Genomic DNA, 24,351 nt, shown 5'->3' on the forward strand with positions numbered 1-24,351 from the left:
CAGAAATGAATACCGTTGCCAGTGGGTACCGGTACGGTTAGCGACAGACACGTTTCTAAGAAAAGACCCGGACGTTCCGGTTGGAAGAGAAGGTCCTGAGGCGAGGAGGAGTCGACGAACCACCGAGTGCCGGTCGTCGGGCAGACGCAGAGGCCGTCTCGGCCGTCCGCTTTGCGCGCGAAATAACCATCACTTACATTAAAGGTCCCACCCACCCAATCACAGTCAATCGTCGACGCACCGGTGTCGTCCGAACGGCCAACGGAGGGAAGATTGCAGCGCGGCGTCTGTTCATCTTACGTTTGCCGGTAGTTAGCGGGTCCGGACGGGTGCGACACCAATGGACGGACCGGACCGGACCGGGACAGAGATCCATCGTTACTTTGTGAAGAGAGAGAGAGAGACAACGGAGACAATTTAACTCACAGTTTTAATCCTCGAGGTTCCCATTGCGTGTGTTTCGAGACCATTCATTTGCCAATCTTTCCACCTTGTCACAGTCCTACCTCCATTCCTTTTGGAAGTAGTCGCCCGAAAAGATTGAGACAGAACGCGTCGGACAAAGCAGTCAAACATGGTGGACGAGAAAGAACTGAGCGATGCCGAATCCGTAGGCAGTGAAGCCGAAGAAGAGGCGGAAGAAGTTACGGATCTTTCCAGTAGGTATGTGCGACGAATGGTGAAGCGACAGGGTGCAAGGCAACGTCGAAGTGCAGATTACAGGGTCGGAAAGTCTTGTATGCGGAAGAGCTTTACTCACGCTTGGATTTTTCTTTGGCTTTCTCCGATTGCAAACTCACCGTTTACAGCGACGTTTGTACCAAATACCAAGAAGCCGCCAAGATTGTCAATCTCGCCTTACAAGGCCTGGTCTCGCAGTGCGTTCCTGGTGGGACCATACTCGATATTTGCGAGTTTGGGCAAACAATCATTACCACGCAGTCAGCTAAACTCTATACCAAAAAGGTCAACGGACAAGTCGTGGATCGGGGAGTGGCGTTCCCCGTTTGCATTTCCGTCAACGACATTGTCTGCAATCATTCGCCCTTGCCAAACGAAGAACGGGTAAGTGCCGTCCCATGTGGTATAGAGAAAAATGGCGTACCTGCCGTACAAAATAACCTGTGGTGGTCGACACAAGTATGCCACGATTGCTTGCCGACCGTATCGCTCAAAACGATACCGTTCATTTCCTCCCCACTTTCTACGGAAAGGAGGAGGAAGGGCGGGCTTTGACTGGACTGCAGACCCGTAGTAGAGAACTGCACAGGAAGACGAATGGACGAGGATTGTGTGCTTTGGTCGTATCACTCGTGTACTGCTGCGCGTCTGCTTGTCACCGCGCGCACCGAGTCGGTCCCGAAACGCCTCTCTCTCGAGCCGAATGTGACCGATCGCTGCCGCGTAGACCCTCTGTTCCCATGGTCACAGGACGGTGGCGTGATGGGTCGATGCATTCCACAAATCCGCTCTCCCCCATTAACGATTACGTGCCCGAGTACCCCCATCCATCCCACACACACACTTTGTGTCTCACACGCTGATTTCTTCTTTTGCTGTTTCCTCTATTGTACATACACACCCACGGAAACCGGCCGCAGCCTGCACTCAAAGCCGGAGACATTGTCAAGATGGATCTTGGGTGCCACATTGACGGTTACATTGCGGTAGCCGCACACACGTGTGTTGTCCCGGAATCCCCCGATACCCCACCCACGCTGGAAGACGCCCAAGTCACGGGCAACGTGGCTGTAGCCGCGTACAACGCCATGCTAGTGGCCGCCGCTACCATTGCGGCCGGAAAGAAGAATACGGACGTCACCAAGGCCGTCGAACGGGTCGCTCAAGCCTACGGTGTCACCCCTATTAGCTCGGTCCGTATGCACCAAATGAAACGTTACGTCCTCGACGGTGTTAAGGAAGTCGCGCTCAAGGAACCCACGGCGGAAGAAATTGCCACTGAAGAACGCTTGCCCGAATGTACCTTTGAACAGAACGAAGTCTACGCTGTCGACGTGGCCATGAGCACCGGCGACGGCAACGCTCGTCCGGGAGATTTGCGCACTACCGTTTTCAAACGCAACGTAGAGCATCAGTATTCCCTCAAAGTGCAGGCCTCGCGTCAGCTTTTGGCCGAAGTGGACAGCAAATTTCCCACCATGCCCTTTACACTCCGACACTTGTCCGACGTTCGTAAGGCGCGATTGGGGATCCCTGAGTGCGTCTCGCACGGGTTGTTGACACCCTACCCGTCCCTGCACGATCATTCTGGAACCGTGGCGCATTTCAAATGCACCGTCCTATTGTTGCCTTCGGGAACGATCCGGGTGACAGGTCTTGAAAAACCGGAATACTTCCAAACGTCCACGGCACCGGATGAGGAGACCGTCAAGGTTTTGCAACAACTCGAGGAAGAAGCGGCTAAAAAAGCGGCCCGGAAGGCGGCCAAGAAAAACAAGAAAAAGAGCAAGAAATAAAGCGCGCGAGTCTGACAAAGTCCCCTTTGATATGGCTCGGAAGGTAAGGCGACACGCGACGGAATGTAGAGGCGAGTGGAAGGCATCCAAAGCTAACTTTCGTCAACGGCTTATCTGGCGACGGAAAGAAAGTAAATAAAGAAGCTGCATCCAACGAATTATGTTTTATTAGCGAAATACGCTTGCGTTGTCGAGTTAATTGTTGTCAACGCAACCGTGCGCCGCCATTGCATTACGTATCGGTTCGAACACGGCGTTCGCAAAGCTCCCGCGCCATGCGACGGATGATCCGAGCAGTCTCCTGCATCATTGCTGCGTCTTGCGCCGCCAATAACGTCAGCTCCTTCAAAGTATCGTCATCCAATGCCACCGGTTGTTCTGGCTCCGGTAAACATTCGTGGCACGTGAGAGGATCGGTGTCGTCGAGTGGCGCCTTATCAGGAACTGCTGAACCCATTCCCCTGCGTCTCTTTTTCGTGGCCCGGATTTGCATCAAGGTATGCATCTCTGCCGCGTCAACCACGTCTCGAATGGACTGCATGTCTTCGTACACCGTTTGGAGTAATTCCCTCGATTCTTGCTTTACATCGGCATCATCGTCCACCGTCGATGCGACTTTAGTGCAACTACGACTAGATGACAAAGGAGCGGGTTCAATGCCGATTTGTTGACGTGCAGTATTCCAAAAATGCTGCATAGTTTTCGTCTTTTCGTCCCACTGTAATTCCAGATCCGTCTTGGAATAGCGAAACTGGGTGGGTGCATTCTTGTGGGGACGCTTGTGCGAACTAGAGGGTAGCTCGGATGCAGGTGGTCCTTGATTCGCCACCAATTTGCTGGGAGACAGCATGAGGTGGTGATAGAGCCGACGTGATGGTGGAGATGTGGTTGTCGACGTGGACTGGGTAGAAGGATGCGTTCCCCGAAGTGGTTGCCTCTTCGTGACACCGGGTGCGGTGTGACTAAAGGCTAGTCCAGTATAGACGGAGCCGTTGAAACGTAGAGGGTCCGTAAAGGCGGATAGAGGAATGTTGGGTGGAATGGGAACACGATGGGATCCTATTGGGGAATTGTCTTCTGGTTCGGACTTGTCGTACGGAAGGGTTTGTTTGGGCATGGCTACCGCCCGCACCACGGCGATTTGTTCCGCCGAAGGATAAAAAGCTGTGGGATCACACCTGATAACGTCCATGACGGCTTGGTGTCTACGAGCGAACTGAGCGGAGGAATTGCTCGTATTGGAGCAGTCTTGACAAGCACACTGACCATTCTGGCAGAGCAATCCCGAGCGAAAGCATTCACAGTATAGTTTCAGGCAGTTCGATGTTTGGCAATCGCAGCGTATCATTTTCCGTTCCTCGTCAGACATTTGATCCGACGAGTCTCCAATGGTCCAAGGTTCCAATGGCGTTGCAACCGCCATTGCTTGTTGCCGCTTTTTCTTCTGTGCTGTTCGGGATGCAAAATATAAGGAGCTTGTAAAGGACAATGGAAGAGATTCCTCTTCGAATTGATCACATTCCACAGCAAGGTGTTCGGGGGCTGTTCTCGGGCCAATCGTAGTCATTTTTGCATCCCAAACATTCGCTTCCTTTGGAAAGTCAGTGCAATTTTCTAAGGACGGTTTCTGTTGCTTTTGGTTAACGTGTTCCAGCAATTGGACCTCATTGGATCGGTTCGGAATCCATGGTGTTTCGTCCCCTTGTGAAAAAGGGGGATTGGTCATTTTTCCAAAATTTCGGGTGGCTTTGGAGCGTTTCGAGTGTGAATGTTACCAATATAACTTAGTAGGAAAGGGGGTTCAATGGGTCAAAGTCTCTTACGAACCAATGAATGCAGCGTTGCCAAAGTCGAATCAGGGAAGGAGGAAGGAGGATGGGACAGGAAGTCGAAGCGGAAAATGCCAAGAGGAGCACAACCAACCTGGGTTTCAAGACGAGCGCACGGACCAAGGGACACAAGCTGGACTCACCGTCACCGTCTCCTCCGTTATCAAAATCCGGGTCGGATAGCTGGATTAGTGGATTCATGACTATGAGTACCGTTTGAATTGTCTCAAGACTGTCTTAGAGACAGTCGCGCGAAGACGACAGAGGATAGGATAGATTGATTAGGGAACGTCATGTGCGACACAGTGAACGGTTTACGGGTATCCGGGTTGGTCTATCTAGCTACAGTGTACCCTACAGTTCCGCGTTCCGGTAGTTTTCCCGCTCTAGAGAGTGGGGCCGGTGCACAATGGTGGTAGAAGGTGGGGGGCAAAGCGCGACTTCACAACAGCAACAATACGACATACAACTTCTCGCACCACAAACGAACCTCTGTTTGTGCTTCGCCTTTACACCGTAACGTTTCCGCAATGTCCTACTCCTACCTTTTCAAATACATCATTATTGGTGATACAGGTACGTCTATAATTTCAGACAAGCGGTGACAAAAAAGATAAACTTTTCATCCCGAAATTCTGCTTGCGAAATGCTGTTGGGTTAGTCTGCTCGATGTCCAGTCTTTGCTCACAAGTCTGTTTCGTTGTCCTTATTCTCTGCAAGGCGTCGGTAAGTCTTGCTTGTTGTTGCAGTTCACCGACAAGCGCTTCCAGCCCGTCCACGACTTGACGATTGGTGTTGAGTTTGGCGCGCGTATGATTTCCGTCGCCGACGATACGCAAGTGAAGCTCCAGATCTGGGACACGGCGGGTCAGGAATCCTTCCGCAGCATTACCCGTAGTTACTACCGCGGCGCCGCCGGGGCTCTACTCGTGTACGATATAACCCGGCGAGATACCTTTCAGCATTTGTCTCGATGGTTGGAAGAAGCCAAGTCGCACGCGCAGCCCAACATGGTCATTCTCTTGATTGGCAACAAGAATGACTTGGAGCACCGTCGAGCGGTGACGGCGGAAGAAGGTCAGGAGTTTGCGGACGCCAACGGGTTGCTCTTTTTGGAAACCTCCGCGAAAACAGCCTTCAACGTCGAACAAGCATTTTTGAAGACGGCCAAGAGCATTCACGAAAAGATTCAGTCCGGAGACATTGACGTCGCCAACGAATCGCACGGTATCAAGGTTGGAATGGCGCAGTCCAACCAGATACCCGGCATGTCCGACTCGACCAAGCGACAGAATGCCTGTTGCTAAAGGGATTCGATTAACTAGTAGGAAAGGGTCTTGCGTGCAACAGATTGTACCGTTGCACAAGCCATGGTTGACAATGCTTTTCCGGTGCTGCATTGGAAGATACAGATTATATATATAAAGTATTCGCGGTTGCATTTACGATTACATTTTGCGCGTAATTGTTGTGACGTTTACCAACCGTGCCCACAAAAAACAGTTCAATTAATGCCCAACCAAATTCTCTTCCTTGTCGGTCAATGAATATCAGAGGCCGAGTCGTTCAACAGGTTGCTCGCCAACATGGCATCGTTCATTGTGTGGCTACTAATGACACGTAACGCCCGCTGCCGGCTGTGCCGGTCCTTCAAAATCTTGATAATGTCGCGAATACGCATTCCCGAAACGGGCAACTCGTCGATGGCAATCAAAATATCGGAAGGAAAAATCCAGCCTCCAAGGGGGCTGTCCGTGGCCACATCGCTCACCATCGCGTGGCCTCGAAAGTCAACAAAGGTCACACCGATACGACCGGCTGGGGCCGACACTAACCGATGATATGGTTGTCCCTCCTCGTCGTCGTTGTCGTCTTCAGCATGTTGTAGGTTGTTGGAGCCTTCTTCGGGGATGGTCGTTACCACCGCACCTTCAGCAATACTGTCGCCCGGTCCGCGCGGAAAAGGCTGCGTCGAGTATAATGTCGACCCGGGGGTAGACTTACGGCGTGTCAGCAAGCCCCCCAAGGCTCCGCCAAGGGTGCTCATGAGACCTGGTTGTGCCCTTGTGGAAATACTTTCAGACATTTCGTCGTACGACAAGCGCGACGATATGTTGTCCCGGGGCTCGCTGTTGCGTGGAGTAATGTTTGTATTCAGCCCCAATGACGAGGCCAACAGTTGGGGACGTACTCCTGCCGTAGGAATGTTAGTTGTGATCGCTGTCGTGGCCGCACTGCACGCTACGCTGGCCGAGCCAACATCCGACCGTGCCGACCGCGTCTCCAGGTGTCGGTTAAGGTCTAAGTGAGTAGCGTCAAAGCCGGAAGGTGATAAACTCTCCACGGCTATCGCCAAATCGTACGTTGTTCGACGGTGTGTCCGCGTCTTGACATCGACCCGAATGTCAGCTCGCCGCAGTAATAATGGAAGGACGTGCATGACAAAGCCGTCTCGGACCTGATGATCTAAGCTCGAAATAGTAAGTGGCGGTATAGTGTAGGGATCCGCGCCTCCGAGTATCTGATCTATCCAGGAAAGCAACGATTCGTGCAAACCGCTGTCCTCACTCCACTCTTGCAAAACAGCTGCGACGATTGGGGAACGTAGACCGTGATCTGGTGGAGGGGGTAGCGGTGGTGTAATACCGTCCCATTCCGTAACAAAGTTTTCCGCGTCTAGCATTCGCACATTCACCATACGCTCCTCTTTGTTGCTTGGGCTTTCGACCTTGCGAGGTGAAGAGGGCGGTGACTCTACTACAACAATTGGTGCTTTCGTTTTAGCCATGCCGCGTACTTCAGACCCGCTCTGCAAATCTTCATAAAGTATTCGTATCTGCTCATTGGCTTTTTCAAGGGCGGTTTTGTATTTGTTTAGCTCGCTCTGCTCTTCCAAGAGCAAAGGAGAATCTGCAGTATGTTGAAGAAAAGATGTATCGAAATTCAAATAATCATCCGTCTTGTCGAGGGGAAATCCGGACTCGGTAGACCGTTCGATTGCCTCCTCAGCTTCTTCCTCTTCGACCGAAACATCTTCGCTCTGGTCCAGAATGCTACGGTTCGGCGACCGAAAAGAAATGGAATGAGAAGCGCTTTTAAGCCGACCGATCTCTGCTCTGCATTTGGCCAGCTCTTCGTTCAAACGATCCGCATATATGGCTTTTTCCTTAAGTTTCATTCGTGCCGAATTCAGCATTGCTTTCGTAGTCACAAAGTCCATACATTCGGCAGCGCCTTCACCAGCAGAATGGTTTTCCTTAGATGTCACACGATCGAAGTTTTTGTCATCTACATCGCTGTTGCTCGAGCTGTGTTTGCCCTCCTCTTCGCGAGTGTCTGGCTGGGAACGTCCAATTGATTTTAGCCAAGACGCTGCCGACTGTGACGCTCGATTCATTTCCAATGCGTATTCGTGCGAGCGTACAAGTTCTTCCAGAACGTCCATGTGTGCATGTTCAATCTCCCCTTTTTCTCCATCAGCGTCTCTGTCTCTCTCGCTGAGCTGCTTGAGGTGCCTTATCACTTGGTCAATATCGGCCGACTCAAATCGCTGGACAGGTTTTCGTTCGATCAAGAAATCTCGGGCGTTTCCGTTATTAATCTTTGTCGGAGACGGCTGGAATGGCTCGTTGAAAGCGACTCCTCTCTCCACCAAACATGTCAGAATGTCGAGAGCGTCTTCACGTTCCAATTTGATACGCTGCGGAGTCTGGAGTTCCAAGGAAGTGTCCGCGTTCACGGGCGGACTATAATCACTCATGATCCGCACCCGACGTTCCGGAAGCTGGGATTCACCTCCCCGCTGCGGAAAATCAAAAGCGCTGCCGTAACGGTGGGCCAATGGGCCACCACGATTCCGGACAAACGACGACGAAGGTCGAAAGAGTGCTCTTGGGATACTCCAGACGCTGTGTCCCAGCTCGCACTGCTGCGAAGCAGTGGCGCTCTGGATTCTCGGCTTGTGGCGAAGCGTTGGGATCCATTCTGGCCGGGGTGGTTCCTCTCGTGCCAGGATGACCGCGGCGCCGCGTCTGGTCGGTATGTCTTGTGCTCGTCCATGGCATTGTCGTTGGTGTCGAAGGAAAAACAGGAACGCGGTATGCTGAGTGGCAAAACGGACGAGTGTCTTTGATTATTGACGACCCGACCGTCCGGTATTCTCATCACGTTGGTCGGTCTCGGTCGTTCCCAAAAGAAGCCGGAGGCGGCGCGCGGCGACGGGTCTTGGCGGCTTTTTCGTCGGGAGTGAGAGTGCGCTGCAAGGTGTGCCAACGATCCCGGGGAGCGCAAGAGAAAGGAGGACGGGGTTTTGGACGGCGATATTTCGCAAGCCGTGTGGGGCGACGAAAAAGGGTATCCGCGACGGACAGCCAAGGTACGTGGAGTAGACGGTGCCGAAGCCGAATGCTTGGGACCGTGACCACTGGCACCCGTCAGGCCGGATCCGATTCTCCGAATAGCGGACGACAATATAGTCGAGGCTTTGTCCAATTTCCGGACCTGAGAATTGTCAAAATTGTAAACTTCGCCGCGAGCGCACCCCGCGGGCTTTTGAGGGAACGTACGTTGGGCGGGGTCCAACATGGGAAGGTTCAACGCATCCGCATCCCATATCTTCTCTAAGTAGAGCTCGTCATCCGGAGAAGATGAGTAAATCCGGGGTGATTGTGCCGCAACCACCTTGGGAGTCTTGGTTTCGGGCCTCTCCATTGATGGGGCTTCCATGGCTTCAATGTCGTGCATGCGCTCTATTCCAATGACGGTACCCATTTCGGAGGCGGTCGACAAGACATCCGACGACGTTTCCATATTTCGTTGAAACATGAGCTGTTTTCCAAAGTCCGTTTGGGATGGATTGGCTTCTTCTTCCCAGTGATCGTGGTTATCAATGGGGTAGTCGAGGCCATGCAGCGCTCGTTGTTGCATGGCTTCATCAAGTGGAATATTGAGTGGCCGTGTCACGGTGGCATCGATTGTCGCTGTATCGTCCCCAAAAACGTTTTCCGTATCATTCGTTTCCTTCCGTTGAAGATCGTCACTGTCGTCGCTATCGATACTGTGGTCGTCGTCGTCATCATCATCGGCCAAACTGTGGTCCGCCGTCTCCACGGGATTGCTCAGTCCGGTGCCCACCACGATGGAGCTCGTGAGCGTCGCCGGGACCCCCACCCGGGGCACTCGGGGCGGGGATACAGGATCCGATGGAGACGTGCAGGCGAGAGTGGTAGTCGGGCGGGACGGCTTGGTGGTGGCGAAAAAGGGAGGAAAGTGGGATACCATAGTGTCCATTGTTGTCGTCGTCGGGGTATCGATGGATCGGGGCAAGCGGACGGCGTTGGTCGACACCAACCTAGACGATTCACCAGCACGGGATTGATTCCGGGTCAAATTTTCGTGTATTTCGGTCGGAGCTTCTTCGGATACGACGCTGTCGTTTGTGTCGTCCACACACGTTACTTCTGAGGGATTAGTAGGCTCCAGATTTCCGTCGGAGGGTAACGATGACGGCGACGGTGCTTGGAAGGTGTCGTCGGAACCGGCATCGGTAAAGCCTGGAAACAACAGTTGCTGCACTAAACCCGCACCCGCATTCGTAGCCGGCTTGGTAGCTGATGACGGGATCGACTGCTCTCTCGCGGAAGAGCAAGGAGCGTCCGTCATGAGCAATAGCCTAGCACAGCCGCAGTACTAGAAGTATTAGTATAAGCACTACTTCTGTATCACCTCTCGGATCGATTCGTCAGAGTCGATTGCTACTAGCGTCTTCCTCGGCGATCCGACTGGCTGTCCCCTCTATTAGACCGATTCGCGTCTCGGATCCAATCTCTAACAGAAGAGCTGCTTCATTGGCGGTGTGCTATGGTCTCGAAGCTCGGGATAACCCGCAATAGTAGGAAGGGTAGACAAACCCAAGCCACAAGGTTGGCACTCCAAAGGCGAGGGTGCGGCGGATCACTGTCAGTGCCAATAGTTGGGAGCAGTGAAATCCAGCCAGCGAACCAGTAGTACTACCAGTGGTATTCAGAATGCTAACTGAACAACTTGAAAAACGTAAGGTGTCGGCTTTTCCCGCCAAACAATTATAACTTTTTGGAAAGTAGGAATGCCTCTACGACATTCTGTTTACATTTGGACAGTACCAATGCCTAATAAAGCGTATCATGTGGAATCGCCGTTCCGCTCTCCAACGACATGACAGTAAATAACTCCTGACGACGCGTCACACGCTATTGTTTTACTTTGGCGCAAATTTGAAAGGAGCAGACCACCCGAAACTGCATCCAAAAGTAGCAGTAGCAGTAGAAAAAAGTGATAGTAGCACAAACCATCACAAGTTTACAAATACATTCAAACACGAGAGCTACAAGCAACTCGACCAAGGAATGGGTTCACTGTCAGTCTTGGTCACCTACAATTGTAAACACAATTCCGTGCTCCTCCCGATGCATTACCAACCGTCTCCAATGACATAGGCTCATCAGAATACTCTTGCTTTTGCGCCCATCTAAACCCAACGGTTCCAAAATCGATTTCGCTTCTTCCTCTCGGATGTATCGCACACTTTTTGGCGACCGCGATTGTGCCACCGCCAAGACCTCGTTCAACGCCGACACAGCAAGTTGTACGTCGTTTAAGGCAACTTGCATGCGAACAACGCGTGGAGCCTCGTTATATTCCGCGTCGCCAATCGGTGGTATAAGATAGGCAGAACGGGACGACTGGTGTTCCGATAATGACGCTTTCGGACGCAACGGCGGAATCGTAGATTGGGTCCGAGTCGCCAACGGCGGCGGTCGGGGTGTCGAAAGTTGTGCGGTGGCGTACAACAGTGACGTTGGTAGCGAAGCACGACCACTCCCGTAGCCACTGGCTGGATATTCCGTGGCCGGAGAGGAACTCCAGCGTCTCATGCTACTAGACAGATTCATTGAGGGACGCCGGGGAGTCATCCCCGCCCCCTCTGGGAATTGTGGCTTGTCGAACGAAGCATCATTGTCGCTTTCTAGCACTTCATTCTCGTCAATAAGTGGCTCCAATGGTGTTCTCTTCTGTGTGGGAAACGGAGTCTTTCGGTACGCCCGTCGGGAGGAACCACGCCGTGTCGAGACGGTAGGACTTTCCTCGGCCGCGTGGTTTCCTTCGTTGCGCAGGGATTTTCGACTCGCGTCGTGACCTTTACCGCAGTGGTGCTGGCCTCGACGATTGGGGACGACCCGGAATCCGTTCGGGGACTCGTCGTCCGGATCCAAGCGATACCGGTCCAGTATGGGCGTTTCGGACGATCCAACGCTGCGCTCTGTTTCGTTCTCAGTTTCCATCACAGCGTCCAGGGGACCCTTCATTGACCATGGAAGCGATGTTGCTGCGCTGGCGCGACGACAATCCGTTGACGGAAGCGGCGCCGAACCGTGCCGATTCGTGGCGAGATGTCCCCGTCGCTCACCCAAGCGAGTGACGTGTTGGGTTTGTACGTCGTGTATAGATCCGGCGACGCGTCTGTGTTCCTTACAAATCAATGGGTGTGGACGATGTGCTTCGGCTTTGTGGTCACTAACAACCTTACTGCGATGGTGCTGGCCTCGGCGATTGGGAACAACCTTAAATCCGTTCGGGAACTCATCGTCCGGATCCAAGCGATATCGGTCCAGGATGGGCGTCTCAGTCGATGCAAAGCTGGCGTCCAAAAGGTGGTCCGAAGTAGCCGAGTGGTCCAAAAGCTCGTCTTCGTCATAGAGAGTGGTGACGTCCATGGTGAGATTGGTATTGGAAGGCGACGCTGTTACGTCAACCTCGATGTGCGTCACGTCGTGTGCGTCTCCTGCGGTCTGGGGTGTTGTACCGACGGCGCGCGTCAGACTACGATGCGGTGGAGCCACCAGGGTTGGACAGTACATGGCCGAGTCATCGTATGTGCCGTGATCATCGTCGTCATCGTCAAAGATATCCGATGATTCACTGGCCGACGAGATGCTTTGTGTGGTTGGATCTGAGTGTGGAGGTAAAGGTTCCGCTGCGCGTACAGTAGAGAGTCTTTTATGCGGATTAACTTTGGTCGACACTGTAGCAATGGTGTGTCCGTCGTAACTACTCTCGTCCAACGAGCCGTCGAGCATGGATTTTTCTTCGTCCGTGTCGGAAACGGCGTTGTTCTCCTTGTTATAGTTGTAGTCGAAGCCTTTGTTGGTGTTGGTGGTGGTGTCAGTCTCGACGGACTGTACGTGTGGAGTCACCTTGCCGTTGATTTGGTGTAATTCTGTCGCCAGTTTGTGTTCCAACGCCGCAAACGCTTGCTGAAACAGTGGATTAGGTCGCGATGCCGGTGACGGCCGTTCCGGTTGCGTACCCGTTGAATGGCGGAGCAAGCCTCGACGTTCGAGTGTTTTGGTGGTACTGGTGGATAGTCGTACGGAGTGTCCGGAAGGCGTGGATGGAGTCCGGAGCGAATCCGTACGGTATCGACGTGATTGTGCCGAACCGAAACCCGACGAACGGGAAGATCGAGCCGTGCGGTCCGTTTCGTTGTCGGTTTCCTCCACTGCATCCAATGGACCCTTCATGGACCAGGGATACGACGTTGATGGGTCTTCGATAGGATTATTCGGTGACGGAAGCGGTGTCGAACCTTGTTGTGCATCTTTGTCGAGGTGTGCCCACAGCTCCTCCAAACGAGCAATTTGTTGGGTTTCTAGGTGGTGTATAGATCGTACGACGTGTGCGAGTTCCGTTAGAGTCATTGGTTGTGGACGATCGGTGTCGTCCTGGTCGTCATCGACGACCTTACGACGATACTGTAGAATCTGTTCGGTCAAGTGCAGCAAATGACGTTCCGACGCTCGTACGCGATGCGCTTGCTGCCGAACGAATTGCGAGGCTAGCGGAGGATCTGTCGTGGTAGGGTAAGCAGTGACAAAGACCAGCAATTGAAGTGAGATGGGACGAGGACGTAGGCTGCACACTGACAAATACAGATAGACGGCAAAGGAAAACAGTAGCCGACGTACCCGGCAATTTCGTGGTGGCTTCCTGACCGTACGTGAAGGAGGACGTTAATCGATCGCCTTCGCTCGCCAGCGCAGACAGCTGCGTCTGGAGGAAGTCCAGCTCGGACTGGTGCGTCGCTAATGGTGCCATGTTGGGAAAGTGACGAGTCCGACCGCAACACGTGACGATGTCCATGGTCCACTTTACAGAGACACCCCAAGACTGGGGTAGTGCGCTTCCGGGTTTTGAAATCGCATCGATTCTTCTAATGGAAGACCCGGAATTCAATAATTTATTTTCGAATCGAATCGTTCTACATATTGCGCGCATGCGACGACTTGTCCGGCGCCGAAGCAGAAATTTGCTATGGATTTTGCACTCCACTGTTATTTTACGCTCCACAGCACGTACAATACTGGTAGGGTCAAGCTGAAATTTTGGACCATCCGTGGAAGGTAATCCGAAAAAAACCTGTTGGTTTCGAGCCGAAAACTCCAAAGCCAGCTTCCCAAACTGGTTCGTATCCAAACGGTTCTTACACTATTCCATCAACCGAACATTTACAATACGGGTTTCTTCCAGAGTCCCGTTAGCATTGGCACACCCGTCGAGTGCAACCACTACGACTGCTACAAGTAATACTAGTACTGCAACCACTCTCACCAAACCGTGTTGGACGGCGTCTCATCGTGTTGTGTTGGTAGCGGCGCATCATGAAACCTTGGTTGGACCGTGTGACGGCGGCCATTGGGCCCGACGGATATGATCCGACGATGCGTCGGTCGTTGCAAAGTGTCGTTCTGTACGAAGCCAAGCGCGCCGTGGACGCAGCCACGTCGTCGGAGCGGCGTCCCCTCGAACGCAAAAATGTCTTACTCGCACAGGCCCGGGAGCTCGTGCAGACTTGTACCTTTCTCAGTCCGCTCCAAAGATCCAGAATTCTCTGGCGGACCATGACCAGCAAAGAAGAATTGGACGCCGATGTGGCTTGGAACCGAGTACGGCTGATTGAAAAGGAGTTGGCCAAGTTGAGCAAGCTGATTCGACCCTATTTGGGCACGGGGAAGACACACGATCAAGCTTGCGACTCGATTGTTCACCGTCTCTTTGTAAGTTGTGTCGGACGGTAGGGGCACGTCGCGTGAACGAGTGACTAAACTTCGGACCCGTCCATCTGCATTCTTGCTCTCCAGGACGAGTCGACGGCACGCCAAGGGAGGCCCGTTCCTACAGGATGGGAGCACAAACACAATCACGTCATTCTGGTATTTCGACTCTACTACAAGGGTGACCAGAAAGATACACGATTCCCACCTCCCCCCTCACTAACGACGACGACGACGACGACAACCTCGTCGAGTCTCCACCACTCGCTGCTCGCCTCCCCACCAAAGTCGAGTCGGCGTCCCACCGCCCCGTCTTCCACCATCCGATCCCGTGCAACCGCCCCGTCGTCGCCTACTACTCACGTCTCTACCGTGGTCGGAGAATCGTCCGTGGAAACCGACGCTTCCTCGTGGGGTCCGGTCAACGCCGTGGCAGCGTCCGATGAACGGCGCAAGATTCTACAAGAAGTCCGGGAACATTTGGAACTCTTGAAGGAGTTCGAAGACGTCATTTCGGAAAACGACATTGCCCACCGCAAACGCGAACTCTTCTTGGCCCTGCCGCCGGCTCCGCCCGTGGCCTCGGCACCGCCCAACAAAAAGGTCCGGTACGCCTCGTGAATGATCGACGGGAAAAGTACGGCCGGGGAACTCCGAGTGTGTGGGATACTACTTTGTTGGGTGACGATACCTTACCATAGAATGATGACGGTAATAGCATTTCTATAGGTTCTATTAACATTAACTGTAATTATAGATAGTCGCATGCAAAGCATCGAGTTTTGGCGTCGTGCTCTCACCTATTTTGAAAAGCAATGCTCCGTATAAGTCACGCCGACGATCGAGTCATGGAATCGACGCGTTAGGCTAAACCGGGTCCTTCCCAAGGAAGAATGACTCTCCACGAGACACGTCACGAATGGAAGAAACCGGGAACTGCTTTGAATCACAGAATTTGTGCCATCTTGTCGTTGTCGTCGTGCCCGGCACGACGACACGTGATCGGTTGTTCCAGAATTCCGAATCGAACCAGCCGTTCGGAAAATAAGTATTGACAGTAAGTAGTGTGGATTGCGTGACACGAGACGTTGTCATTTTGCGATTCGTTCCGAAACCGTAGACTTTCTCTCTCTCTTTCTCTTTAAGCATGACCAAGTCGACACTCGCACCTACTATAGCCGTCGTCGTTCTGTATTCGTTGACCTTGTCTACGACGGCTTTTTCCATCTTGTCATCCTTTACGGGTCGACCCGCATCCATGGTTCCACTCCACGAAGTCGCTGTAACGGCATCACGCTCCAACCGCCCCCCACCCACACGCAACTACTGGTGCATGTACGATTCGTCCCGTGATCCTCCCAGTGCTCCAGAGTACAACGCCTGGTCGGTACTAGCCACCACAGAAAAATGGATCTCGCAAACGCTGGCGGCGGCCGAAACTCCCGATGGCAATCCGTACTCACGTAAGGAAGTCTCCTACGATTGCGACGTTGCCAACGATGCAGCCTTGCTCACGGCAGGGGTCTGGCGACGCTTGAAGGAAGCGCGACAAATTGGTGAGGAGCACGGCACGCAAGAAGTTGAGCGCAAGGAACAACAAGGTGAGTTACACTGTTGTTGTGATTGAACCGTTTTGCTTATCGTCCTTGCCGTCCACGTTGTGGGAGGTTCACCCTGGTATCGATCGAGAGTCTCGTTCCAAAGCAAAGATGGACTGTATCTGTGTTGGTTGGTATGGAAAGCCTTTTTATGTACATTTTTATAGATGCTCACTGGGTTTGCTACAATTTTGGTCCTGACTACTAGGGGACGACTACGAGCCGCGCAAGCTTCGACTTACCAGTGTGGTAGTGCTACCGGCGAATCCAGGCATTTCGGAATCCTTCGCCGTCTTCGATAATTTGCTCCAACAGATCAACCAAGCACGTCGACAGTCTCGCGATTACGTCACTGATTTATCCCTGGAACAGCTCGACGAACGTATGCATGCGGATGAAGATGCCGAAGAAGAGTGGTCGATCAGCGTGAATTGTGCGCACTTGCATCCTAACTTTGGCGAACAAACACCGGAACAAGTCTTGGAAGATCTCAAGGACGACGAAGAAATCGATGTTCACTACGAAGAATACAAACGAAAACGACTCGAGGCTCGTCAGTCGCCCTATCCGACCGTGGTCATTGAAGTTCGTGCCATGCCGCCGCCGCCCGAATTGGTCGCTCCACCGAAAGTGTCCCGCAGCCGAGCTGCCAAGAACCAGAACGCCATATCCGCCATGGATGTGCAGCGCCTCGAAGCTCTCTTTGGAAAGACCGCGCACATGAATCATCCCAGTTCCCAGCGGAGCGGTAGCGAAGACTCCTTCTACGACGCGCTCGGCAGCTCCCTCGAGGAGATTCACGTGGTGACACCCATGAAGCTGGCTCAGCAGTGGATTGCCACGCACGATCCTAACCTTCCGAAAACATCGCCCGTAGACTTGGCCGCTTTTACCGAAAGCAAGACATCCCACGTAGACGAAGCTTACGAATTCGTCTTTGCCAATATTGCCATGTTGCGGTCCCAGCCACAATCACGTCAATACCTCGTTCTACCCTGCTTCTTGTCATCGGCTGCCACGTCCTTACAAAAGTTCGCCACGCAGGTGGAGACCATGGTGAATATTTGGCCCGATCTGCAGCACAAGGTTCAAGTGGAAATGTTTCACCCCGAGCATGTAGACTCTTCCCGGCGCTCCCCAGTACCCATATTGTCCTTGCAATGGAAGGAAAGACCCTAGACTTTAGAATGATTTGCTTGCAACAAGGTCGGAATTCGCATTGAGACGTCAATTCTACGAAATGTGACACCTTTTGCCTACGTATGTGTATTTGGAACATCACGAATTTCCTTGACAATAGATAAAAAGCTTTCGCCTTGTGTGAAGTTGTTAACTGTAAAATGAATGCAGATATAGGAAAACAGAAGGAATTAGTTTTTCCGTTAAGTTTGGGAAATTTGTGGGTGGGATTGCTCGTGGAAAACCATGCCGACACGGAAAAGGACGACTCTACCGTCCCTCTTCGTATCCGCACGCTGACCAATGCCCAGACGAGCGCCAGTGGACATGGACATAGATAGTGCGTACGGTACGGCTTGATTATGTCTTTTTGTTGTGCATTAAGCTCATCGAAGGGTAGCTTCCTGCTTCCGATCCAGTGACGATGGTATAGGAGTTGTTGCGGAAGCGACGTCATCAGTTTCTACCGATGGAATCTCGAACGATCCTTTCAAATGCGGCGGTATTAACTTTGTCAAAAGTTGGGGCGATTTTGCTAACTCGTGAGTTGTAAAATCAAATAGAGGCGGGAGCTTGCCGCCTCCGTTTGACAGTACAGTCGACTCCTGTCGCAGTTCGTCAAAAAATTCGTGCGCGCATCCTTCGAGCGGCAAGATCCGTTCCGACGGCGTGTAAGCCAAGGTCGCCGCGATAAAGTCCATGGCGTCCTGCGGTGTCTTGTTACGAAAAATCTTTTTCCACTGACAACCTTTGATTTGTGGAAATTTGAATTCCATATAGTTCGAATTCATGGATCGTATCTCCTCCTTAGTTGGTGTCCCCAGTACCTTGATGATTTCTACGAGCTGGTCGACACCCGAATCTCCCGGAAATAGGGGTTGTCCAAGCAGTAATTCTGCGCCCACGCAACCCTGCGACCAAATGTCAATCGCGGTGGTGTAATCCGTCGATCCAAAAATCAGTTCCGGTGCACGGTAGTATCGTGAGCAAATATAGGATACGTTAGGTTCGCCCTGAATGAGCGCCTTGGCAGAACCAAAATCACATAATTTTAGTTGCTGAGTTTGCGGGTGCACCAATAAGTTCTGCGGTTTGATATCTCGGTGACAAATTCCCAAACAATGGATATGAGCTAGGGCCCTGCTGAGCTGGTAAAGATAGAGTTTGACGCTCATCAGTGGCAGTTGCATCGAATGCTTCTGATGTCTTCGACTGATAGAGTATACGGTTTCCGGTACAAATTCAAGCACCAAATTCAAGTACAGCTCGTCCGGTTTTTCGCCCTGTGGAAGGAAAATTGGTTGAGCACATAATGGAGAGATGATGAAGAGTTATTTCTCCTCAGTTCGAACGTACCTGTGAGTAAAAGCAATGCTTAAGCCCTACGATATTGGTATGAGGATCTCTGACTAGCTGTTTCATAATCTGGAGTTCACGATTCTTGAACCTCTTATCCTGTAAAACCTTTTTGATCGCAACGACTTCCCCGGTCCCCACTACTTTTGCTTCGAAAACTACACCAAACGACCCGTTTCCGATAATACGCTCCGCTGAATAGGATATATTGTTACTCGCGGCGGTGGATGCTGTTTGCTGCTGTTCCGACAAGGGACCGCTACGGGTGTTGTCACTTTGCGCGTTTGCTGCCGGAGCGGATGTCGCCGAGGAACCGGATGCTTCCACCATACTATTCGCGTGTCCTTTGCGGGGACTAGTTGCCGAAGCCTCCATCGCTGTCGTCGTTGAAGATGTGAGAGCCGCCGAGAACGATGTGGACATGAAAAGCAAGCCAAAGTTTGGGAATAGCAACGATCCAAATGCGACAATTCACGACAGCGTTCGTTCTTCGTGCGGATAAATTCTTCTCGAAACGGCTTCTCGAAACGGTAGCGTTTCGTGGAGTGAGAAACTAGAATGAACCTCCAAAGCTTGCTCCAACCAGTAAATGAACCGTTGTTCCTGAGGAAGGGGCTGGTTAGATATGACGAAAATCGGCAGGCTTTCTTCGGCACGGCACTCGAGGTCCACGTTTTGTCGTGTAGCTTCTCGTAGGACTTCTACGACGAGATCCTCCAAGATTTTGTCACGTATACTGGATCCGTCCGTCAAGAAAGGCAGGCTTCCCCCGCACGAGTAGCTCTCGTTGTGTCGGTAAAGCCTTTAATAAACCCAACTCAGTCGTACCAACCAAATGAAGGAAGATTTGCACGTCGAGTGGTCTGGCAAGATCGTCAATTTTGCCCACTAAACTCCCCGGAGATGTCAAAGCCGAGAGAGGCCTTCGTATTGCTTCACTCGCCACTCGCTTCAAAGACCGGGGTTTGCTGTGCAAGGATTTTCGCTCGCTGTTACAGTTAGTCTTAAAGTAGTTGCAGCAAGCTGAGTCTTTGACGCAGAAATAGTTCGTTGCGCTGCTGACAATTCCGTTTTATTTAAAGTTTATGAGTACCGAAGAAATGAACACACTAAGTGTAAATTATGAAACTACGTCCGTCGTAGTGTCTCTATGATCTTGGCTCTTTGAATAATATAGAGCGACAGGGATTTCATTCTCGCTTTCTCACGACACGAATCTTTGTTCTGCTCTTCACTCGTCTGCGCTGTCTTTTTGGAGCACGAGGAGGAAAGCCCATCTTGTCGCTCTCGGACTATGGCTTTTTGGGCTCGGTCACATACCTATATTTGAAGCCCTAACAGCATTTGAAAACATAACATACGTGTACGATATGACTAATTCAGTTGGTGACTCATTATCATTCATCTCCATTTTACAGACCCGCACAACAGAGAGATATGAACAGAACTATAACCGCAATTGCCGAACAACCTCGTTCCGTGAGGGCATTGCTAGTGCCTCCCGACGGATTTTCCGCCGAGACCAAAGTGGGAGGTCCCGAGGGACTTGTACTAGTTGGTGTACCTGCCGGAGCCGCAGTGGGTATATCCGTTGATGTATCGGAGGGCGGTGAGGTTGGAGTCTGAATCCCGGTAGGAACAAAACTCGGTCCCGTTGACAGTATGGTCGGTACAGTTGTCGATGCCATCGTTGGACCAGCGCTAGCGGAAGTTGTGACCGGTACATCGGAAGGTATTGCCGAGGGGTCGCCGCCTGCTACGTTAAAAGTTGGTGCAGGTGTGGGCACCATTGTTGGACTGCGGCTGATAGCCACTATTGGTGAAACTGTGGGCAATAGTGTCGGAGAATTGCTGGCAGGGATAGGAATATTGGGGGCATTGGTTGGCTGGGGAGTGGGTGTCGTAATTGGACTTTCCGTGGACAGCGCACTCCTGGGAACGGGCTTGAGATCACAAACCAGCCTGGCTCCATTCACGCTGGATACCTGGAGCGGCTTCATTAAATTCAGCTCCGATAGGGCGAGGTTTGCTGAACTGGTGGGACGGAGAAAGCTACTTGCTGTGGAAGCTGATGCGTATTTGGCGCCGGTGAAGGATGACGGTGATACAGTATCCGCACATGTTTTATTGTCAGGAAACTCTTTCCAAGTGCAAACTGGACCGCCTCGTTCCGCAGCACGAGGAAGGTCCAAAACATCACTAGTAACTTCGCTTGGCAGATTCACCCCGCGCGTTCGAACCACCAATGCTTCAGTTGCGGGTGTCGCTGCCCCGGTACTCTCTAGACTCCGAAAAGAGTGCGTTATGAGTAAAAGGCCCAACGCATCGTTTCCATCGGGTGTACGCCCTGTCCCCGAAACGGAAAGGCTTCGACGACCTTTTCCCGGGCCAACGTCAAAAGACGCCGTGGACAAGGCTGGCTGCGGAAAGGAAATAGAAATCCACGGAGTACTATCAGTTTGCTCGCTGGATGGACGAGTTACGGAGCTGATGCCGACACGGTACGTTCCGCTTGTAGCCATACCAAGATCATTGGAGCAGGCACGTAGAATTGTTGTAGCCGTATTTGTACTATGGTCAATTTGGAAACCGGTGCACCCAACTTCTTGATTTACAGGATCAAATATCCGGCTCTCGGGGAATTGGGCGCCGAATGCAAGTGGGCCATCGTTCACTAAAGTCAAGTCGGCGACTTCGTCTCCGTTAGTGTCGATATCAACCAAGTGTACCGTGTCAATTGGGTGCCGAGAGATTTCCCATGTATGAATAGCAAATTCGACGAGGTAGGCGCAATTCGCCTCCATTACTGGAAGAGTGCGGTAGCCAATGTACCGAAAGTCCGATGGTGGTGAACGCTGCCCGCGTGGGCGCTCGGCATCGTCTTCGCTAATGTAAATCAGCTCAAACGCATCCACTTGTGCAGGCCCAGCTCCGCTGTTCATCAGGTTAACATCGACCACTGTCGGGTTGGAGTCCTGTCTGGGTAGAACATCATTTCCTATGCTTAGGTTTGATACTTTCCGCAAAATCGAATGAAAAGGAACGCTGATATCTTTCTTCGTGCCTTGATTTTGCGTAGAGAGAACGATCCACCCGTCAAATTCATTGCGATCCAAGCGTAGCGGATTCATCGCCTCGGGACCACCCATGGTCATAACGTTGAAGGGGGTGTTTGCCGCTGATATTCGAAAAACGACTTCGACCGTGACCGAGCTTCCGCACGTCGCCGATAGCCTCAATGAGGAAGGTTCAAAGCTAATTTCCATCGCTCCGGAACGAGCATCATTGGAATCGCGAAAAACGGCTTCAAGGTTGACCGTTTGAGCCTTATTTAACAAATTGCTCACGCGCAACGTTTTACGAATTTCAGTGTCCGAGACAACATTGATCAGTCCTAAACTCAAGCTCGGCTGTGCATCGTCGTCGCAGTACGCCCACATGTCGGCATTTATCATTTTACCGATTTGAAGCTCTCCGCTGCCCACCAGAGAAATTGGCGCGAGAGAAGAATCGGAAAAGGAATATTCTGTTGTTCGCAGAGCGTTGTTCATCAAAATTGCCTTTATTGCAAGCGGCGAGCATTCGGGGCAATGCTCTTTGACTAATGCCGCAGCTCCAGCCAGTACGGGAGCAGAATACGATGTGCCGGCAGCAAGAAAGGTGCTCGATCCCGTTCCAGCCAGTGCCAATGGAAAGTAGCCGCCAGGCGCGACAATGTCGGGTTTAATCATATTGTTTACCCCCGGTCCTCGAGAGGAGAATGCTGCCACGGATCCAATATTGCCGGATGTTGCTGTGTTGAGTCGGCCTTCAATCTCGGAAGACCCAGTCGATCCCGCCGAGAAAGAATTTATTCCGGTGGCAAGTTCGCCCGCAATGTAAGGAACATTTTGAGAGTTTCCGGCGGAGACAATTGGCAGTATGCCCATATCAAACAGATCGTCCATCGCCTTGGCCAATAAACCATAGTAGCCGGACGTGTAGTTTGTTCCCAACGACACTGTAAAGCACAACAAATCAATCCGGTCAGACAACTGAGTAGGCTGCATTCTCTGTAAATATGCAAGCATATCTACTTACCGTTGACAATGTCGACCCTGTCATCTGTGTTTCCATCGCGATTGATGTCAAGAACGTACTCGAGTCCTTCCAAAATAGCGAAATCGGGGCATCCGCGTAATCCTTCGATTCCCGAAAAGCACACTTTGACGGCCACAAGTTCTACATTGGGCGCCACAGCAACGATTACACTCGACACTGACGTCCCGTGCCCACGGGGTCCATCAATCGGATCGTCGTCCATAACCCTGGTGTTCTCGTTCGCTTGGTTGACCGAATCTCCCAAAAAGTCATAGCCTTCCACCACCCGGAGTGTTGGAAACAAACCTTGCCGCTGCTGATTTGCGCTCGCCGTTGCCGAAGTTCCATAGGCGGCTATGTACGCCGAAGTTGTCCCGGTTCCATCCAGTGCCGCGTGGGTGTAGTCGATACCCGAATCAAGGACCGCAACTCGGACACCCGCGCCCGTGACGCAGAGAGTTTCCCGTAATGGAGACGACGCTCCTTCCAAATAGGCCACCGTTTCGGCAAAATCGGGCTGATAATCGTGTGGTCCGTGCACGGCAGCAACACCAGGTAGGGTAGCTATCCAATCGTCCTCGTTGTCCGCATCGTTGCCAATCGTGTCAACAGGAAATAAGAGAAAAATTGCGTTCGCAAGTCTTTGTGTTTGAGAAACTACGCGCGCGCTGGGAAAGCGTTCAAGAATGTTGAAATGATACTCTCCTGTTCCGCAAGCAAATCTTCGAAGCAAGTTTCGCACTTATAGAACGGCTTTGTGAGTCCCTCGATCGTCACTCGTCTCTCCGAGGCGCTTTCGAGGAGACGGTATCGGGAACCGGTGAGTGTATCTGCTCGAGCGTCGTCCTCTAATTCGGACGTGGCGTCTGACTGAATACGTTCGCCGTGCGGTCGGACCAATTCTCGTCCCGATTGTTGGCGTTGGTACCGTTGCAGGTGATCGAACGCAGCGGAGCGGGAGCGACGTGGGGTACGGCTAGCTGTACTAGATTCGGAAGCAGCTTGTGCCGGAACAGAGCGACTTAAAACGGTAAATATAGAAACTGTAAGCAAGAACCACCTAGCGGGCCGCCAGGTCGACGTGATCGCCATGGTGAGCCAACTCAGATCTGCACCAAAGGTATTTACTCTTCTGATAGTAAAGTAAGAGGTTTCCTTTCGGCTTTTTGCTTGGATGGAGGGAGGGGAGACGAAGTGAGCGCTCCCGTTGGTGCAACATACCAAACCTCTCGGAGAAGGAACCGTTGAACCTTGTCCTGGCAACTGGATATTATAGGGGATTGAAAATTTTAGTACCAGCTTATTCCAATGTTCCTTTTTGGTATCTAGCATCTTGCAATAATTTTCCCCCTATTAACCTCTGCCTTTTCTTTATTTTTTTATCAATCGTGTATCGTATAATTCGTAAATTTCATTTGATTATGTGACGTATACATCTGTATTGTGCGGCTTGCGACATTCTCGTTAAATATGTTCCTGCTTTTTGTTCAGCTCGCAAGTTTCGGAAAACCGCGTACTCCGTTCGTACCGAACCGGAGAACACCGTGATTTTGAATCCAATCGCCTTCACAAAAAGATCGGTCTGGCTGTGAATCGACCGATTCGATTTCACAGTCAATGAATTCGTTCGAAAGGGCTCTCTTTCAGGACGAAAATTGTGTCATGCAGCTTGAGAGGCATTGAAAGTGTGCGCATGGGCTGAGAATACGACCCTGCAAGCTCACCATTCTTTATACCGTCATCA

The 24,351-nt window shown here is 51.9% G+C and overlaps 6 protein-coding genes across 6 annotated transcripts; 4 read left to right on the plus strand and 2 right to left on the minus strand.

The window, feature by feature from the left end:
* Nucleotides 1–436: 436 nt before the first annotated feature.
* Nucleotides 437–2,670, plus strand: PHATRDRAFT_29217 (predicted protein). The gene is made up of 3 exons (XM_002182237.1): nucleotides 437–663; nucleotides 810–1,065; nucleotides 1,602–2,670. The coding sequence occupies exons 1-3, from the start codon at nucleotides 575–577 to the stop codon at nucleotides 2,475–2,477; spliced, it is 1,221 nt and encodes a 406-aa protein (XP_002182273.1). The 5' UTR covers nucleotides 437–574; the 3' UTR covers nucleotides 2,478–2,670.
* A 2,064-nt stretch (nucleotides 2,671–4,734) lies between these two features.
* Nucleotides 4,735–5,754, plus strand: Rab2 (predicted protein). The gene is made up of 2 exons (XM_002182238.1): nucleotides 4,735–4,882; nucleotides 5,027–5,754. Exons 1-2 carry the CDS (start codon nucleotides 4,837–4,839, stop codon nucleotides 5,611–5,613), a joined length of 633 nt encoding a protein of 210 aa, XP_002182274.1. The 5' UTR covers nucleotides 4,735–4,836; the 3' UTR covers nucleotides 5,614–5,754.
* Nucleotides 5,755–5,846: 92 nt separating this feature from the next.
* Nucleotides 5,847–13,438, minus strand: PHATRDRAFT_48002 (predicted protein; the record flags this gene model as incomplete). Its single annotated transcript, XM_002182404.1, has 10 exons — nucleotides 5,847–6,772; nucleotides 6,917–8,108; nucleotides 8,474–9,734; nucleotides 9,759–9,994; nucleotides 10,216–10,314; nucleotides 10,546–10,581; nucleotides 10,720–11,603; nucleotides 11,871–12,317; nucleotides 12,396–13,190; nucleotides 13,309–13,438. 10 exons carry the CDS (start codon nucleotides 13,436–13,438, stop codon nucleotides 5,847–5,849), a joined length of 6,006 nt encoding a protein of 2,001 aa, XP_002182440.1.
* A 428-nt stretch (nucleotides 13,439–13,866) lies between these two features.
* PHATRDRAFT_48003 (predicted protein) lies at nucleotides 13,867–15,015 on the plus strand (the record flags this gene model as incomplete). Its single annotated transcript, XM_002182239.1, has 2 exons — nucleotides 13,867–14,397; nucleotides 14,482–15,015. Exons 1-2 carry the CDS (start codon nucleotides 14,002–14,004, stop codon nucleotides 15,013–15,015), a joined length of 930 nt encoding a protein of 309 aa, XP_002182275.1. The 5' UTR covers nucleotides 13,867–14,001.
* Nucleotides 15,016–15,463: 448 nt separating this feature from the next.
* PHATRDRAFT_48004 (predicted protein) lies at nucleotides 15,464–17,349 on the plus strand. Its single transcript, XM_002182240.1, has 2 exons — nucleotides 15,464–15,995; nucleotides 16,201–17,349. Exons 1-2 carry the CDS (start codon nucleotides 15,542–15,544, stop codon nucleotides 17,169–17,171), a joined length of 1,425 nt encoding a protein of 474 aa, XP_002182276.1. The 5' UTR covers nucleotides 15,464–15,541; the 3' UTR covers nucleotides 17,172–17,349.
* Nucleotides 17,344–19,431, minus strand: PHATRDRAFT_29223 (predicted protein). Its single transcript, XM_002182405.1, has 2 exons — nucleotides 18,528–19,431; nucleotides 17,344–18,454 (listed from the first exon to the last, which is right to left on the minus strand). Exons 1-2 carry the CDS (start codon nucleotides 18,948–18,950, stop codon nucleotides 17,558–17,560), a joined length of 1,320 nt encoding a protein of 439 aa, XP_002182441.1. The 5' UTR covers nucleotides 18,951–19,431; the 3' UTR covers nucleotides 17,344–17,557.
* Between the last annotated feature and the right edge of the window lie 4,920 nt (nucleotides 19,432–24,351).

Source organism: Phaeodactylum tricornutum, chromosome 15 (assembly GCF_000150955.2).
Source record: "Phaeodactylum tricornutum CCAP 1055/1 chromosome 15, whole genome shotgun sequence".
NCBI classification, from domain to species: domain Eukaryota; phylum Bacillariophyta; class Bacillariophyceae; order Surirellales; family Neidiaceae; genus Phaeodactylum; species Phaeodactylum tricornutum.

Excerpts from the sequence above, each read along its gene's own strand:
- PHATRDRAFT_29223 (XM_002182405.1), bottom strand. The coding sequence starts at position 18,950 with ATGTCCACATCGTTCTCGGCGGCTCTCACATCTTCAACGACGACAGCG. Across the intron at positions 18,455-18,527 it reads AGCATTGCTTTTACTCACAG|GGCGAAAAACCGGACGAGCT; the intron begins GTACGTTCGAAC and ends TTCCTTCCACAG.
- PHATRDRAFT_48004 (XM_002182240.1), top strand. The coding sequence starts at position 15,542 with ATGACCAAGTCGACACTCGCACCTACTATAGCCGTCGTCGTTCTGTAT. Across the intron at positions 15,996-16,200 it reads TGAGCGCAAGGAACAACAAG|GGGACGACTACGAGCCGCGC; the intron begins GTGAGTTACACT and ends CCTGACTACTAG.
- PHATRDRAFT_29217 (XM_002182237.1), top strand. The coding sequence starts at position 575 with ATGGTGGACGAGAAAGAACTGAGCGATGCCGAATCCGTAGGCAGTGAA. Across the intron at positions 664-809 it reads GTTACGGATCTTTCCAGTAG|CGACGTTTGTACCAAATACC; the intron begins GTATGTGCGACG and ends CACCGTTTACAG. Across the intron at positions 1,066-1,601 it reads CCTTGCCAAACGAAGAACGG|CCTGCACTCAAAGCCGGAGA; the intron begins GTAAGTGCCGTC and ends AACCGGCCGCAG.
- Rab2 (XM_002182238.1), top strand. The coding sequence starts at position 4,837 with ATGTCCTACTCCTACCTTTTCAAATACATCATTATTGGTGATACAG. Across the intron at positions 4,883-5,026 it reads CATCATTATTGGTGATACAG|GCGTCGGTAAGTCTTGCTTG; the intron begins GTACGTCTATAA and ends ATTCTCTGCAAG.